Source organism: Thamnophis elegans, chromosome 3, assembly GCF_009769535.1.
Source record: "Thamnophis elegans isolate rThaEle1 chromosome 3, rThaEle1.pri, whole genome shotgun sequence".
Classification (NCBI taxonomy): Eukaryota; Metazoa; Chordata; class Lepidosauria; order Squamata; family Colubridae; genus Thamnophis; species Thamnophis elegans.
The window spans coordinates 32,507,163-32,525,651 of NC_045543.1; the positions used below are offsets into that span (position 1 = coordinate 32,507,163).

At 43.8% G+C, this 18,489-nt stretch overlaps 1 protein-coding gene across 1 annotated transcript in view; it reads right to left on the reverse strand.

The window, feature by feature from the left end:
- The window catches only part of SETDB2 (SET domain bifurcated histone lysine methyltransferase 2), a 54,013-nt gene that overhangs the window by 12,399 nt on the left and 23,125 nt on the right, over positions 1-18,489 (reverse strand). Inside the window, exons 14-16 of the mRNA XM_032213041.1 lie at positions 6,148-6,265; positions 1,438-1,545; positions 642-775 (exon numbers count right to left, since the gene is read on the reverse strand). Coding sequence (XP_032068932.1) covers positions 642-775; positions 1,438-1,545; positions 6,148-6,265 — 360 coding nt within the window. The remainder of the gene's footprint in view (positions 1-641; positions 776-1,437; positions 1,546-6,147; positions 6,266-18,489) is intronic.

Sequence of the window (18,489 nt, forward strand, 5' to 3'; positions counted from 1 at the left end):
GGAGAGGAGCCTAATGACCACCAGCTGAGCGCAATTACCTCCTGTAATTGCGTAATTGTTCCTGACGCCGAGTAGATTCTCGATGGCGTGCATCCAGGAACAACTCACTGCTGGTTTCTGGATCACTCTCCCTTGTCTCCTCCCCACTGGTCCAAGGCTCAGGCGCCACCTAGTGGCCAACCAGTCTCTCTGCGCCCTGCTCAGAGTCGGAAGCCTGTCCAGGGTCCTCCACATCCTCCAGGCCGACTCATAGGGCCCCTCGCTGTCGGAGTCTGGTGGCAGCTCCAAGGCTCCTGCTAGGCCACAACACAGACCTATAGTCCTTTCTGTATTTCTAAGCATTGTAGATAATAAAACGTCTTGATTTTTGCCATCTTGTTTCTAAATTCAATAGCTGGAACAAATCACTTTTATAAAAAATGGAAGATTATAGTGGGTCAGCTTCTGAGTTTACAGAGAACAATTTTTTTTACTGGTTTTCGCTAAGATATTCTGAGACATTTGGGTTCATGGGTAATATACACCCATTAGATAAATCCTTTTTTCTTTCTTTTTTTTGCCATTCAGATAATTTTAAAATATAAATAAGTTATGTTGAAAAGTATCTTAAAATAGGTTTTAGAAAACATCTGATTATATACCGGTAGAGGCCTCGCGTTTCATCTGTTTCTGTTGAAGCATCATCACACACGGCACAAACATAATGGTAGGTTCTGCGGCAGCTTTTGATCTCACAGCCAATGGTTGCTCCCCTCTGGTGACACCAACTGCACATCTGTATGGAAACAAATCGAAACCACTTTTTAAACTACAGTTTATAAAGCTAGGAAGTGTCATTAGACCCATTTACTTCTCCATCACCCATCACATGCTGGCTTCTGTGCTGTGATTCTGTTTAAACTAAACCACTTAGAGTAAAGTGTAATCTCTGCTTTGTAACAAGAATATGAAACCACATGGGAATTGTATTTACTAATATCCTGACCTGAAATGGATTAAATAAGAGAAAGTATTTGCCTCAATGCTTTCAGACAGCAAATAGTTGTTATTGGAACGGGGCTGTTAAACTTATTTTGTTTAATTGCTACTCATGATGACAGACTGTGTAACTGGGGCTCCCTAAAGATTTGTGCTTTCTAGTTCAATTAAATAACACTGCTCCTCTGCAGGGAGGTTAACTGAATTATTTTTATTCATTTTTCTCTGTCAATTCCCCCCCAAAACCCTTTTTACTCTCCCAGTATTTTAAAATGGGGGAGAAAACAGCAGTAGGATCAAAAGTCTTTCTATCAATGAGATGGGGGACTTAGTAGATTATTGGTTCATATTATAATATTTAATATCATTTCATATTTGGACATTCCAAATGCTTAATGTGAAAATAAATTATTTTAAGTAATTCTGATATAGAATTTTAAAAAATGAAAAATGTCTTACCAGCTTCCTTCCTCTCTTTATTTCATCCACTACTGAAGCCACATCAAACCTTTTATTAAGATCCTCAGGGTTCTGTTCTTCCGATTCCACAAATCCTGAAGAGAATAACTAGAAATAAATAAAAAAGTAAGATTTAAAACAAGAGGACATGATGAAATTAAATATTAAAAATAGCAGCAGGGTAAGTGGGATGCCTTGAAAATTCTGTTCTCCGGACCTTGATCCTCAGGGAGAAAAATGAGGAAAAAAGGCTCTCTGCCTCTCATTGTCTATAAATAGGTACACCGACAAATGCGCGCTCGACAAAAATACGCCGACGAAACCGCAGCGAGAAAACCAAGAGTTCGAAATCGCGCTGATGAATGAGCGCAGAAGCACACCAACAACAGCGCGCCGACAGAAGCGCGCTCTAAACCTAACCCTAAACCAAACCCTACACCTAATCCTGAACCTAACCCTAACCCTAAACCTAACCCTTACCCTTACTCTTACCCTAACCTTAACCGTAATCACACTTCTGTCGGCGCTCTTTTGTCGATGCGCCTTTGTGAGCGTGCTGTCGACGTCGCAGTTTTAGCGCTGAGATTTTGTCGGTGCGCTGTTGTCAGGCGCGCATTTGTCGGGTCACGCTATAAATAAAAGGCTGTGTATGCACAAGGCCCCAGGCTATAAACTGGGAGATCCTGAGTTCTTAGTCCTATTTTAGACATGAAAGCCAGTTGGGTGACTTTGAGCCAGTCACTCTTTCTCAGCTCAACACACCTAACAGGGTTGTTGTTGTGGGGACAATAGGAGGAGGGAGGAATATTAGATAAGTTAGACACCTTATGTTATTTACAGAAATAATAAAGGCAGGATATTAATTAATTATTTAAAGTATAGTGCCATCAAAGTCTGCAAAATATGGATTACATGAACATAAAGAAAGGCATAAGCAAAAGGTCAGAGAAATAGAGGAATGGACTCACAATTTATTATAGCAATTGCCTGGAATGGTCATTTATGCTCCTAAACAATCTCTGCTGTATATTAACATACCACTATAAAAATGTTATTTTTATAGAATTATCAGAATTATAGTGCTTCTTCCAAAAAAAATTAGTCCTATTATGGCCTTCTTGTATAAAATATTTTATTCAATTTTCACATTCCATTTGCAATCATTTATATACAGGGTATTTACTATAAGAAAAGAAAAAAAAAGAAAAGGGGAATAAAACGAACAAATAAAAAGGAAACACAACTCATCATTCACAACCCCACCTAACCCTTGCATCCTCCATACACCCCATCTACCCCCTCCAACTTTCCTTTCTCCCTCTAACACTCCCCTCCTACTTCCCTTTCCCCTCAAACCTTCCTTCTCCCCTTACTCCCCAGACACCCTCCTTACATACTCCTTACATTCCCCTTACTCCTTCCTTACTCCTCCCTCTTCCTTCCCTCTACCTCCCTCCTTGGTGTATGCCTTTATTCGAATGTTGTTTGATCTGATAAAAGTAAAGTGAACCAAGGAAAATAATAATAATAATAATAAAAAAAAAGAACCACCGTATATAAATACATTCTTGTTCTTATTAAAACTATATTAACACCCCCCACCCCACCCCCCACAATCCCCATCCCTAATCCTCCCGACTTCCCAGGGCCCACACCTGGCACTACCTTCTATCTAAAATATCTTGTATACATATGGATTAAAAAATAAAAGTAATATATCAAAAAAAAAAAAAAAAAAAAAAGAAAAGCAGAGAAAGAAAAAAAAAAGGAAAAAAAGAAAAGAGAAAAAAGAAAAAAAGAGACCACTCTTTGTGTTGATCTCAGCCCCCCATCTTTATCTATGCTTAAATAGTATAAATCATTCTATCTATATTTTATTCTCATCTCTTACTTCTTTGCTATTTACCCCGACCTTCTGTAGGCTCTCCCGTTCCCTTCCTAAACCTTATGATCCCTTCCAATAAGATTTAAGCAACGTGGTTCATGCCATATATTCAAATATAACTTTACAGACAAGTAATCAAACTTTCCCTTCTAGTAAAATTTAAACAACGTAAGTGATCTTTCTTTACCCCTTTTTCAAACAGTAATTCAAAATAATCTAACCAGATTTCCCCTTCTTAGTAAAGTTAAGCAGCGTAGATCAGATATTACTTTACACAGGAATCAATTTCTATCTTAAGATAATTCCAACCGACTTCCCCTTCTAATAGAATTTAAATAACTTAGTTCATTCCACATGTATTTTACCCTCATCCCCCACTTGTCTGATATTTACCACTATCAAATTTATACTACCATTTGTTTAAAATATAACTCAGAGCGATTTGTAGCATAAATCATTCCACATATTCCAATAATACTTTCAGCAAGAATCAGTTAACCTTCTATTTTAAGGTAGTCGCTTCTAACAAAGTTTAAACAACATAAATCATTCCGCATTCTTTTTACAGTTATCTTAAAATAATCCCAAGCGGCTTCTTATTCTAATAAGCTTTAAACAACATAAATTTTGCCCTCTTCCCTTGCTTGTCTGGTATTTACCTCAAATAACGTAGTTCATTCCACATGCATTTTACCCTCATCTCTTGCTTGTCTAATATTTACCACTATCAAATTTATACTAGCGTTTATTTGAAATGTAACTCAAAACTATTACAACCAACTTTCCCTTCAAATAAAAGTTAAATAGCATGGATCATATTCAAATAATACTTTCAGCAGGAGTCAGTTAACCTTCTATTTTAAAATAGTCCCATCTAACAAAGTTTAAACAACATAAATCATTCCGCATTCTTTTAACCACTATCAAATTTATGCTAACGTTACTTTAGAATCTAGCTCAAAGTAGTTTCACCCAGCTTTCCCTTCTGATAAAAATTAGTCCACTTTTTCTACCGGAGAGAGGTCTCAAACCCCCATTCAGTCCTCAACTTTAGGAAGTCTTTTGAAGTATCTAAATTCTCGATCTGCGTTCTTCTGCTTCTCCGAGGGAGGAGGGGCTACCCCCTCCATCTTGCAGCCGCATGGCCAGCCGTTTGCTTTCTCCTTCCGCTTGTCTCTCCTCTCTTCCAAGCGCATCAGGAAGTCCCGCCTTCAGAATCCTACAATAGAAATCTTGAGCCTCTGAAACAGAATTAAGACGAAATCTTTGATTCTCAAATGTAACCGTGATGCCGGCAGGGGCCTCCCATCTGTATCGAATCTGTTGACTCCTAAGCTCTTTAGTTAAAAAGGTGTAGTCCCTTCTTGCTTTCAACATCTGGGAAGGTATATTTTTGAAGACAATCACGTCCTGGTCATCAACTCGGAGACTGTTATTATGAAACTTTTGCACAATCGCGTTTCTAGATTCTTTGGTAGAGAAATGTATAATTATATCCCTCGGGAGCTGTCGCTGTTCCGCTGTCAATGAGTTCTGGCGATAGATTTTCCGAATCTGCCAATCAAAGTTAAGTCCCGGGCTTCCCAGCGCATGGCTGAAGGCTTCAGCAAAGGTCTGTTTCAAATTCTCTTGCTCCTTTTCACGGAATCCTCTGACTCTTATTGAAAATGCCTTCCTATCAAAATTTAGCATCATAAGCTGTTCTTCGTTATTTCTAATTTTTTCTTGTAAAATTTGAATATTGGTAGTCAAATCAAAATTAGCCTTCTCCAGACTTTCCAATTTGTTCTCTATTTCAGCAGAGTAATCCGACAGGGCAGACACGGCTGCAAACGTATTCGCCTTCATTTGATTAACTTTAGATTTTAGATCATCATAAAGTTGCAATACAAATTCCTTAAGTTCTTGCTTAAAGGCATCAAAAATTTTAAAGAGATATTCCTGTGTTAAAACTTCTCCAGTAGAGGGCGTAGGAGACAAAGGCTGTATTTCCAAAAAAGATTCTTTAAATTCTTTAGACACATTTGTAGCAAGACGCTTCTTTGATCTGGGTGCCATAATAAATAAACAAGTAAGCAGCGCTTCGCTCCCCTCTATTTCCAAAGAAAAAGAGTTTATTTTGTTAAGGAGCGGTCTGCAGGAAGATAAGCCCGGCTAAGTACATCCAGTAATCATCCACGGAGAGAAATCGCCATTTTGAAGTCTATTTAAACAAAGAAGTCTTTAAGACGAATGGTGCTGGTATTTAAGATAGTAATAAAAGCATAAATCTCACAGGGGTGGTACCCTCCCGTATCAAATCTAGCTTGAAAAAAACTTTGTTTTGTCCTGGGGGGGGCTAGCCTGTCTGGGGCTGCCAAAAAAAAAAAAGGCAGCTGAGAAGAACTGGCCGGAGATAAAAGCTCCGCTTCGGCTGGATCTAATCTCTTCCACAGCCAAAAAAAGAAAAAGGCTGTGGCTTACGAATAGACCCTAGTCTACGGAGCTACCCTCCCTGCCCCTTTCTTAGCCAAAAAGGGGTGCTATCTATGATGTTATTTAGATATACAGACCAGATCTCTGAGGAGCTCGGTGGAGCCCTCCTCGGCAACAGGCCACGCCCCCAGGAAGTCCTATTATGGCCTTCTTGTACTCCAGTCTACTTTAAGCCAGGAACATATTTAAATTTTAACTCTTGAAACTGTAGTGCATACCTATAAAAGTATAGTACATGTGCCATAAAAGAAATGTTTATCAATTATGAATTGCCTCACAAGTGCTTCAGATCTTTTTTCATTTTCCAATCAGTTATGGGACACATTTTGAATGTCATTAGCAAACCTCACCAAACATTCCTGGTGAACTGCAAGATTCCGTTCTTCAGCAATGTACATAATCGCAGTCGGTTCATCATCTGGACAAAACGCACACTTTCTTTTTATCATCTTTGCCATTTGCAACACCCTAGAAAAATATTTTAGAGATTAAAACACTATTAACCCATCATCCTAAATGGCTCTAAACAGTACATTTTTAAAAAATGCACTATTTCACAAGCTAGTATCCTCTAGCACTACTGATATTTTGCTTTTAATGTCTTGACATGGGGCTCAAAAACATTTAATTAGAAAAATGTTTAAATCTGTCTCTGAACTCCAATCAGCCCTCTAAAAAAGTTTAAGAAGATATTCTTTAAGAAGAATCCGAAATATGTGTGGTTTCATAAGATGAGAGACTATTACATTATAAGAAAAAAATATTCCTTGCATATTCAAGATGCGCTTTCTAGCATTTTCAGTTGTAAAATCCTAGATAGCATTTTTGGTCTAATACCTCATAAGGTTGTTCTCAGTTCTGTTTGTGAAACAGATACTGTACATGAGTTAAAATACAAATATAAAAACAATGAGAACAAAGCTAGAAATTAAAATGAGTAATCTGCTTCTCAGGATTAATTCAAATTTCACACACACACACACACACACACACACACAATTTCATAATGGTAATAATACTAATATTGAAAATAAAGAAGATCAATTTCTGTGTTATTCATTACCGGCCAAATACACAGAGTTCTTTCAAGGGATTATTATTGTAAGATAATAACTTTTCATATCCTCAGTATAACCAGACAATCCTGTTTTAAATTTGGCAATATAAAACTGGTGGGAAACAATGTCCAATTCTAAACTGCTTCCAGCCAATTTAGATAAGCTTTTTAAGAAGCACCTGGACACCTATTGCAATGCTGTTTTCAATTCTGTATATTTCTACTTTATACTCCTAAATGCATAGTTTTTGCAATAATCAGTCAGCTAGCTTGAGATCCCTCCAAATGCACTTGTAGGGATTGGAAAATCTATACAATCAGTGGGAGTGGTAAACATGTAAATACATAAATATATACAATGGATTTATCCTTTGTTGGGCTTTACACATTGCTCGGCACATTTTCTACAGACAAACTATTGATTTCTTTTTATTATTCAATTCTGACTTTCCCAAGCCTACACTTCTTTTTTTTAATTTAGAAAGTGTCCTTGAGTTTGGACCAGAGGTGGTATTCTGCAAGTTCTGATCAGTTCTGGAGAACCGGTAGCAGAAATTTTGAATAGTTTGGAGAACTGGTAAATACCTTCTCTGACTGATCTCGCCCCCATCTATTCTCTGCCTCCCGAGTCCCAGCTGATTGGGAGAAAATGAGGATTTTGCACTAACCTTCCCCTGGAGTGGAGCGGGAATTGAGATTTTGCAGTATCCTTCCCCTGCTATGCCCACCAAACCACGCCCACCAAGCCACACCACAGAACTGGTTAGTAAAAAAATTTGAATCCCACCACTGGTTTGGACCCTCATAAACATCTGGTAGCTGGATAAAACACATCTTGAAAAATAAGGAATACCTTAGAAAATATATTAAATTTACTAAACTTACCATATTTTTTGGACTATAAGACACACGGAAGAGGCACCAAGATTTTGAAGAGGTAAGTTTTAAAAAAAGTTTTTGCCCGCCCCAGCCCTCAGGAGCACTCTGCAGGCCTCCCAAACGTTCTGCACAGCCCATTTTTTGTGGGAAAAAAATGTTGGTCCTTACCTGAAAGTTTCTTTTCTGCAGTGAAGGCGGGAGGGGCTACAGCTGTGTTTAGTCACAGCTGATTGGTCCAGAGACTGAGGGAATTTTCTTAAAGACACCATCCTTCCCTACTGGCTCCCAGTTTCCTCAAGGTTGAATGGAGCAGCTGTAAATCTTATGTAAGGCAAAACAACTGGAGACACACCACGACCACCCCTCGCTGGGCCTAACTGAACTTACTAGGGTGGGATGTAGCCCCTCCTGTCTTCACTGCAGAAAAGAAACGTTCAGGTAAGGACCAACGTTCTTTTTCCTGCAGCTCGGTGGGAGGGGCTACAGCTGGGATATACCCAAGCTAAGTCCCAGGGTGGGATGAAGATCCTGGAAGAGGGGAGGCCGCCACCTTTTGAAGAACTTGACGCCCAAAAGACGCGTCCACCGAGGCAAAACAGTCCAAACGATACTGTCAGATAAAGGGTGTTGCGGAGGCCCAGGTGGCCGCCCTGAAAAGGTCCTCCATGGGTGCCCTAGTGGCCCACATGGCCATGGTAGCAGCACTTCAAGTGGAATGGGCCATGATCCCCTGGGGAGGAGTATTCCCTGAGGCTAAATACGCCTCACTAATGGCCTGTCTCAACCATCTACCAATGGTGGTAGACGAAACTCTAGCACCCGTTGTGCTGGGCTGAAAGGATAGAAAGAGTGCTTCTGACCGGCGGAAGGAGGATGTGCATTTAAGGTAGATGCGCAAAGTGCGGCGTACATCCAGCCGGTGCTCCCTCTCATGTGAAAGTGAGGGGCAGAAGTTAGGGAGTATGATTTCCTGCAACCTATGAAAAAGGAAGTTGATGTTCGGGATGAAGGTTGGATCTAATCTAAGGATGACCCTGTCTTAGCAGAATTGGCAAAGGTCGTCCTTGGACGACAATGCTACCAATTCAGATATGCACCGAGCCAAGGTAACGGCAACGAGAAAGGCTACCTTCAAGTGAGGAATCTGAGGTAAACTGTCCTCAGCGGTTCGAAGGGAGCGCCCCTGAGGGCCCTGAGCATGGTAGAGAGGTCTCATGTCGGAAAATGATGGATAGGAGGGGGATGTAAGTTCGCCGCCCCTCTGAGGAACCGTTTAATTAAGGGAACCTGGAACAAAGAAAAGCGACCATCCCCTGCCAGAATGGAGGAGAGGGCAGCTGCCTGCCTATGTAGGGTGTTATGGGAAAGGCCGTGGTCTAGGCCATGTTGAAGGAATTCAAGGACCTGAGCCACTGAGGCATGAGCCAGAGAGAGACTGACTCTCTCGCACCAGGAGGCGAACGCCGACCACATGGAATTATACCTGATCGTGGACCTGACCAAAGCGTCTGATGTTATCTGATCCCACTGATTCGCGAAGGATGCCAGGTAGCCACCTATGGGTTGACTCGGGTTGGAATCATTTCCCTCTGTGGAAAGGATGGCCACCCCACCCTCGAAAGGGATACTTGGATTGTCCCTGAAATCTACTCCTATCCTGGTAGAAGGATTGATGACTCTGCCTGTCATATTTACAGGGGGCATAATGCTGCTGCCGGAAGTCGAGTTCGGGAGGCCGGCACGAAGAAGGTCTCCTGTAAGAAGAGGGATGAGAGTCCTGCTTCTTGGAATTAGAAGGGAGAACCTTTTTCTTATCCTTGTTCTCCACAAGGATTGGGTCAAGAGATTCCCCGAAAAGATTTGGACCAGTGAAAGGAACTGCAGCCAACTCCCATTTGGACTTGTTGTCCATTTTCCAATTGCGAAGCCACAAGAGATGTCTAGATGTGACTGAAGTGGACAGTGCCCTGGATGCAAACTTGATGGATCTGCAGAAAATTGTGTGGCCGCAATAATTTTAGCCAGGTCTTGATGGACGCGTTCATCCTGGATTGGAATGCGATCCTGTAGCTGGCGAAGCCACATGACTGTTGTTCAGTTAAAATAGGAAGCTGCGGCCACTGATTTGATCGCCCAGGCGGAAGCAGTAAAACTTTTGCGTAAGGTGAGCTCCGCTCATTTATCCTCAAGCTTCAATTTATCTGCCACATCACTGGAAACTACGATGGAGGCGTTGACCATGAGCGCAATGGGGGGATCTACAGTTGGCAATTGAAGGACCTTGGAAAAAGCCTGCTCCATATTGTAGAAGCGGCGGTCATTACTCCCAGGGTTGGGCAAAGAGGATGGTCGGGCCCACTGGTTCTGAACCACCTCAAGGAAGAGAGGAGGGGCTGGAACCTCCTCCTTATTTGTATTGGGATTGATAAACATAGTTAGATAGGGGTCCCTGTGTTGAGACACTGGCAGGGCCCCTGTGCCAATCTGAGTAGTTTTCTTGGCCTTATGTAAGAGAGGCTTGAAGGCCGGTGGTATAAAGAGGCCTGGAAAGACCTGGGAGTCTGGAGGAATAGTCTCGTCGTCGTCTGAGAAGCCTAATTCTGGATGAGTATGCTCCTCCAGTGTTGAGGCCTTGCTGACCACCGAAGGAGAATGGGCCGTCTGAGGGTCGCATGGGAGCTGGACCCTGGGAAGCTAGGTGAGAGGATGATAGATAATCCCCAGATCCCCTTTCTGAAGGGGAGATAGGGGGGGAAGGTGGGGTCACCTGCCTGCAAAGTCTAACCAGGGAAATGGAGGAAGAGGAAGGACTGAAGCCCCTACATGGGGAGGGAGAGGGCGGTGGAATGGCCCTCATAGGTGACCTGGATCTGTCTGGAGATGCGGCCTAACAGGGTGAGATTGTTTCTCAGCTCTGGCTGCTCGCTTCTCCAAGGCCTTTTGTCTTCGAAGTTCATCCCTCACTGTAGTCTAGAAGGGCGCAGACAGCCTAGAAGCCGCTGCCCTGGTTCATAGCCTGCCCTGGCCTTCCTCTCTCCCATTGTCAATGCTCTCTTCAGGGGCCTGCAGTGACCCGGTACTTGTAGAGGCCATGCCCCACTCACATGTCTGGATTCTCATGGGGAGTTAAATCGGAGCCTCCCGGCCTCGATATCTGGGTGCGATGTGGGATGAATAGAGTCCTGCCGGCCTCAATGTGTGGCCACAATGCAGGCTTTAGCTGTAGACATTTGCCACCGCTACGAGGTCACTCCAAAATGGCCACATGGCGAACATAAATGGTGGCCACCCGGTGAAATGGCTCTGAGGCAATGGCCTCCCGGCGAGCTGAGGCTATTCGCTCTGCTCCCCTCCTTGATTGCCTTGTCTATGTCGCTGCGAAGGCTTCAGAGTCTCAGGAGATGCTGGCAAATCTTTGAAGCCGCGGTTGCTTAAAAAAAACACGGCGAGGCTAGGGCGACATGACAAACTTTCTCAGCTGCGGCAAGGCTGTTAAGACCATGGTGGGGCTTTAAGTAGCGGCGAGGCAATCCCAGCGGCATGGTTTTGCAACTGCAGTTGCAGCCCCTGTGATCCTACCTGATGCCAAATAGTTCGCCCTGGAGCCTCTAGGATTCTCGGCTGCAATGGGAGCCCGTCACCCCTGCACATCCAGGAGTTGGGCAAAGCCCCCTCAGGCCCAGAGGCAAGGACCGGGAAGCCCTGCTTCCTTATGAGACTGACTATCAGACTCGATGGCCAGCAGTCCAATAATTTAAGAATTTAGAATACCCAATTAATCAAATTAAATATAATAACTATCAGTACCCCAAGGAACCAAAACTAGTGCTTGGACCAGAGACTGAGAGGAAACTGGGAGCCAGTAGGGAAGGATGGTGTCTTTAAGAAAATTCCCTCAGTCTCTGGACCAATCAGGCTGTGACTAAACCCAGCTGTAGCCCCTCCCGCTGAGCTTCAGGAAAAGGGGGCATGCAGAGAGTTTGAGAGGCCTGTAAAGTGCTCCTGGGGGCCGGGGAAGGCAAAAATGCGATGCATGGGGGGTTTGGGAGGTGAAAACCATGCCCGTTTTTCACAAAACCGGAGCATGCGAGGGTGTGGGAGGCCTGTAGAGTGCTCCTGGGGGCTGGGGAGGGCAAAAAATGGCCTGTTTTTTTGTGGAAACGGGCCCAGTTTTTGCAAAAAAAGGAGTGTGCAGAGAGTTTGGAAGGCCTGCAGAGACTTAACCAGCAGGTGAAGCTGTCCTAACACCCCTGTTGTCATGTGATCATGATCTGGGTGCTTGGCAACTGTCTCATACTTACAATGGTTGCAGCATTCTATGGTTACATGATTGCTCTTTGCAACCTTCTCTTCTAATTTCCCACAAGCAAAGTCAAGCTGGCAGAGAAGGTCACAAGTCACTCCTGCCAATTTTACTCCAAGGAACCCACTATGTAGGACCTCATATTCTATAGAAGCACATGCCCACAGCAGCCCCCTACCCACCCTCCATAGTCTGCATGCATACACAACTGCATTCATGCAGTCGTGCAATGCCCTTTCCTGCATTTGCCCTGTGTTGTCTCTTTCCACTACCCAGTCTTCTGGTGCTGCAGCACCCACACTCCACCCAGTTATATCCATAGCACTCATTTGCCTGCCTGCTTCTGGGACTTACAACTTTCTGCTGGCTTCCCTATTGACTTTGCTTGGAAACAGGTGGTAAGCCACAAGTAATGTCATGTGAGGTCCTCACTTAACAATCCACAATCTTCATTTAACAATAGCAACTGAGACTGCTGGAACTGCTGTTGCTAAGTGATGTGATTGCTTGATGTTGCACTTTATGCAACACGCATCACATAGGGATAGAATTTGTATTGTATCACTTAGGGACAGAAATTCTAATCTCCAGAATTGTAATTAAGCAAGGACTACCTATAGATAAGTGTTGTGACTCAGCAGCAGCTTGCTGTGAGTTGCGTCGGGATGCAGGAATAATGAGCAGCTGTTGCTCGTTAGGGTCATCTTCTGCAGATAAAAGACGGATGGTGCCATGCCTTAGTGGCAGAAGTCAATGTTTGTGGTTCGTGGTTCATCGTGGTTTGTTCGTGAGTTCAGTTTTGTGATTTAAAGAGGCACTTAGATAAGTGATTTGCTTTCTGTAAAACCTGATTCAAAGAGGCACTTGGATAAGTGATTTGCTTTCTGTCAACCTGGTTTGCTGTAAGAGCTTTTTGTTTTGCTTTTGCTGTGTAACGTTTTGCCAGAGACTTTATCTACATTTATTTTTGAGTTTGCAGCCAACTTGAGCCAGGACTGATAAAGACATTCTTTTACAAGCCTTGTCTGACTGTCGTGTGTGTAATAGCGAAGAGGGGGGTCAGAACAGATAAGTAACTATTGTGTCCTTATGGATAAACTGTTCCACAGCAAACAAGTACAATTGAAAAGATCTCCTTCTGGAAGCCCACCTCGTTCACATCTGGAAAGAAGGACTCTATAGCATATATTGGACAGGTACAATATACAAGGAAATATACAAAGAAAATATGGGCCTTGAAGCAATGAGGACTCAAACTATATGGGACTTTACAGGTGACTTCCAGCACTAGAAGCTCTGGCAACCAATGCAGCTTCTGTAAGGCTGCTTTTTCTTGTCCCAGCTTTCACCTGTCAGCATCCAGCAGTTTATACCAACTGAGCTTCCAAAATATCTTCAAGGTAGCTTTGAAGCAAACTCAGTTAATCAGACAACAGGTGATCTGAGTTATAATTGATAGTGCCTCTTGATCCTGGAAAAGAATCACACCTGATGACACAGCTTTAGTTGGATAATTGCTCTCCTGACCTGGCCTGTGCCTGTTGAACTAGCATATAAGTATGATCTTTTATTGTCATTGTACTTAAATACAACAAAATTGGTTGTATGCACTAAAAGAAACAGTAGCATCCTACCCAAATCTAAAGATGGTGTTATCTTGAGATCTGATGATTTCTGCAGAAACAGCACCTCCAGTTTTTAAAGATTCAGTCTAAGCTGGTTTCATACCAACCACTTTCTCATAGCCTTCAGGCACCAATTCAAGCCTTCCACTGCCTATTCTCTATGGCCTGAAGTAAAGATGTAGAAATAGGTGCCATCAGCTCCAAGAGAAATTTTCTCTTGCTGCTACTTTTTACTATACTGCTGAGGTGTTTTCTTTGAGTGGAAGTTTCTTTTTCCAAATCACTGCTGGCCAACAGGTTTAACTTCTTTCTTGCAGCACCCAGAGACCTACTTGCTTTCAGTTTCCTTTCTATAAAACAAACTCTCCAACTAAGGAGAGGGTGGGGCTGTCTTAAACTTCCTTCCCAGGTAGCACCAAAACTCTGGATCCCAGGAGGGATGAAATATCTGCTCACTCCAGGTGGTGAGCTTGCTCTTTCTCAAAGGTCTCATCCCTCTCTTTCCCAGCAATACTATGTTAACAATACAATCAAGCAAATGTCTAGGGCTAACACAACTAGATGATGTAGACCATCCAAAGTCACTTGTTGAGGTGGGCAACTAGCAAGAAGCCAGCACGAAGGCCAGCCAAGAGGTGCCTCCACTTTTCAGCAGCTTGTCTGCCTTTGTTGGCAATTCCTCTGATCACTAATTATCCCGTGACCCGTCAAAACCGCGGAGGACAAAATCGCGCTCGACGAAAGCGCGCATTTGACGTCATCACAGCGCGACGAAAAAAATTAAAAATTGAAATAAAATTAAAATTAAAGCAAGCCGATTCACATAAAGGTAAGGGTTAGGTTTAGGGTTAGGGTTAGGGTTAGGTTAAGGGTTAGGGTTAGGTTTAGAGCGTTAGGGTTACGTTTAGCGTTAGGTTAAGGGTTAGCGTTAGGTTTAGCGTTAGGTTAAGGGTTACGTTTAGGGTTAGATTTAGGGTTAGGTTTGGGGGGGTTAGGGTAAGGTTTTCGCTTTATTTTTACATTTTTCGATCACAGCGCGATGTTTTCGTCGCGCTGTGATGACGTCAAATGCGCGCTTTCGTCGAGCGCGATTTTGTCCTCCGCAGTTTTGTGTTGGAACCAATTATCCTGCATGAAGAAGTCCAGAATGCCTGAATAGAAAAGTAGTGATGGAGGAACAGACAAGGGCCCTGTGAACTTCCATGTTGGTGAACTACGCTGCTCCTCCCGATGCCGATGCTGCTCTTCCTCATGCTGTGATGCAGGTTCTAGCTGAGGATTATTTCTGTGTAGTGCTTTATCATTATTTGTTTTTAAAAACATTTGAGAGGGGGTAGCTACAAACAATGTACACATTGCTGGTTTGGGGGAGCAGCAATAAAGCTTTGATGTTAGAAGTGGCATCTTAAAAAAAGCAGAGGTGGCACAGGATGCTAATTAAGTGAGGAATGAAAAATTAAAGGATGCTATTTCTTGCTTTATGAGAAGCGGATGATACAACTACTCCCAATACCCACCTTGTGCCACAAATGTGTTCATTTGGGAGTACAGACAGTAGAGGGTGCAGATCAGTAAGGACATGCTAAACTTGCAGTGTTTCTCAACCTTGGCCACTTGAAGATGTCTGGACTTCAACTCCCAGAATTCCCCAGCCAGCGAATGCTGGCTGGGGAATTCTGGGAGTTGAAGTCCAGACATCTTCAAGTAGCCAAGGTTGAGAAACACTGTGCTAAAGGGATCTTCAAGCTAATTTGAATGCTTTCAATCTCCAGGCTCTGATGAAATAATCCCCAGAATACTGAATAAACTGGCTGAAGAGCACTCAGGACTTCTCTGGGGAACTGCAGGATTGGAGAGATGCAAAGGTGCCCCCCCTTCCTTCCCACTCGTCAAGAAAGGACAAAAAGACCCCGGAATTATTACCTGGGGAGCCAATACCGAGAGAAATATCAGAGGAGATGTATTAAAGCAGGACGTCTGTAACCAACTTGAACACAATGCCGGGACTGGTAGTAGTCAGCACGATTCTCACGAAAGTTATTCACGTGAAGCAAACCTCATCTCGACAGTGTCAATTCTTCAAGTGACGAGGCTGCGGGCTGCGAATACAAGTTGCGGCGAAGGCTGGGAAGGAGGAAAAGGTAAGCCCGAATACCTTCTTCTCGGGAGGTTTTGCCCGGGTGAGGAGCTAAGCGGTCGGAGCCGCTGCCAACCCACGGACGAAGGCGGCAGCGGCTGCACAAAGCCAGGAGCGGAACGGTTGAACGGACCTTCCCAAAGACCCGCACAAAGCCAGGAGGCGGGAGACCGAAGCCTTTTCCCAGCGCCAGGGGTACAAGCCAATGCTCCGCGAAGGGACGGCCAGACTGCCACCCTCATTCCCCGATCCTTACCGTTAGCCGAGACCCGAAACAAGAGGAGCGACGATCGCGCAGGCTCCCGGGAAGGAGCAGCTCTTGGGGAGGCTTTTCCGCTTGCCCGGCGACCCCAGCAGGAGGGTCCGCAACTTGTCTCCGGAGAAGAGCAGCTTCCGAGGGGAAACGCCCTGCTTTCTCTCGCTTCTACGTGACAAGCCTTGGAGCGCCTGGAAGAGAGACCGGACAGCCCACAGGGCGGCTTGAGCGGCACTGAGCCTTCCAGGAAGCGGCCGGTATTTTGGGAGGAGCCCAGAGGCTTCCTGACAGCTACCTGTAATCGAAAGGTTTCGTTTCTTAGTTGGAGAAGCCGAGAACAGAGCAAACGCTTTCACTTCTAATAGCTCGGGCACGGGGGCGGATGCGTTGCATCTGCTAAGAGCGGCGGCAGCGGCAAAATGCGAGACAAGGCAAAAGATGATTGTGGAAGAAGAGCTAGATTTCCAAAGTCTGCTGGCGGAGTGAGAACAGCTGGCATCAAAGGCGGGGGCAGTGCATTGTGTGCAAGAGACAAGACGGCCGGCAAGTTAACCGGTGCTGCTGAAGCCCTCCGGAGAAGTAGAGAGAGAGCGATTGCCCACAAGCAATCTTCCTGTTGCAAATAAATTAGTTAGAATCTTCTACGTCTCCTTGGGTCGTTATAGTTAAGTTAGCTAGGATGTTTTTCACAGAAGGAGAGGGTCTGTGTCAGGTCCCATATATTTCTATTGGGACGCTGGCATTCTGGTGGGAGGGGGGAGGATTGGAGGGATCTCTAAGTTAAGCTTCTGTTTCCTGCATTGCTGTACTGTGGGAGGGATTTTGTTTGCACTGCTTTAAATTGCTGTTCTAAGTGAGAAGGTTTAGTTCCTGCCTAGACCTCTTCCTATCGCAAGCCTTTCAATAAAAGCTCCTTTTGGAATAACTTCAGTTTCAAGAGTCCTGCTTTCTTGCGAAGATTTGGAGAGGCAAGATCTTTCAGGCTGCAATTGATCTCTGGTGCAAAAGCACTCAGTGTACATGAACAGAAAATAATAATAGTGGTAGTAATAAATAATCCAATACAAGGGGAAGTAAAGGAAATAAGAATGATAAATAATAGTGTTGGAAGAAATGTCCATTGAGGGATATATATGTGTGGGTGCATGTGTGCATGCATGCTGTGAGCAATTGAGGAGAGTGGGAGCTATTAAGAGTGAATCTGCTTCCTGCCTATAAAAACATGTTTCACCATTTCTCATCCAGGGAGGATATTCTGCCTTTTTCATATTTCCTAGAATATTTCATTTTCCTAGGAGCGGGTGGGTCTTCAGCTTCTTGAATAGAACATAATATTACAGCCATACTAAAAGAGAATTTGACAACTAGACAGATTCTTTGGGTATTAAGTTTCTTTACCATGTGGAATGGGAAAAAGGAATGATTACCCTTAAGATTAGTTGTTCTGTTTGCTTCCCCTAACTAAAACAAATGAAACAGGATATTTGCACCAATACCCCCTGTGGGGAGGTAAATGAGTAATGAATGTCATGTCTGTTTTGGGAGATTGTGTAGAGGTCTACATGACACAGGAAAGGGGTCTACGTGACACAGGAAGGCCAGGTATTTGGGGATGATCGATAAGTTGTCAAAGAGTATAAAAGACTGTACACAACTGCCATTCGGGGTTCAGGTTTTGCTCCTGAACCTTTGCGCAAATAAACCTTTCCCTTTGACAAAGAGCTGGTCTTGTCTCATTTTCTGCAACAATACTATATGGGTTAATAGACATTAGGTAGCACAGTGAGAATTAGCTGTTCAGCAGAGTGACTGCATGAGGGGGGAAAAACTGTCTCTGTGTCTAGTTGTTTTGGCATGCAATCCCAAGGAGAGTTAAAACAGTTTATGTCCAGGACATGAGGGGTCTGCAGAATTTGTACTTTTGCTGTAAGTTCTCAAAAACAAGTATAAAATTAAATAATACATCCACTGGAAATGATCAAGATGGAATTAAATCCATATCAAGAACTGAGATTCTTTGAGTGACACCACAAGAGACTAAAGAACCAGACAAAAGGAAAAAGAATTTATTTCAGCATTCAAGCTAAGGTGTTAAAATTATCAACCCAGGTATAACTTGGGGGGCGGGGGAGAGAGAGAGAGAGAGAGAGAGGGAGGGAGGGAGGGGGGGAGAGGGAGGGGGGAGAGAGAGAGAGAGAGAGGGAGAGGGAGAGAGGGAGAGGGAGAGAGGGAGAGGGAGAGGGAGAGGGAGAGGGAGAGAGAGAGAGAGAGAGAGAGAGAGAGAGAGAGAGAGAGAGAGAGAGAGAGAGAGACCAAATCCTGCAACACCACTGGAACAAATTAAAGGCCAAGATTGCAAAATGCAAAAAGAACAGAGAATAACAGGGTTGAAAGGGACCTCAGAGGTGTTCCAGTCCACCACTCCTGCTCAAGCA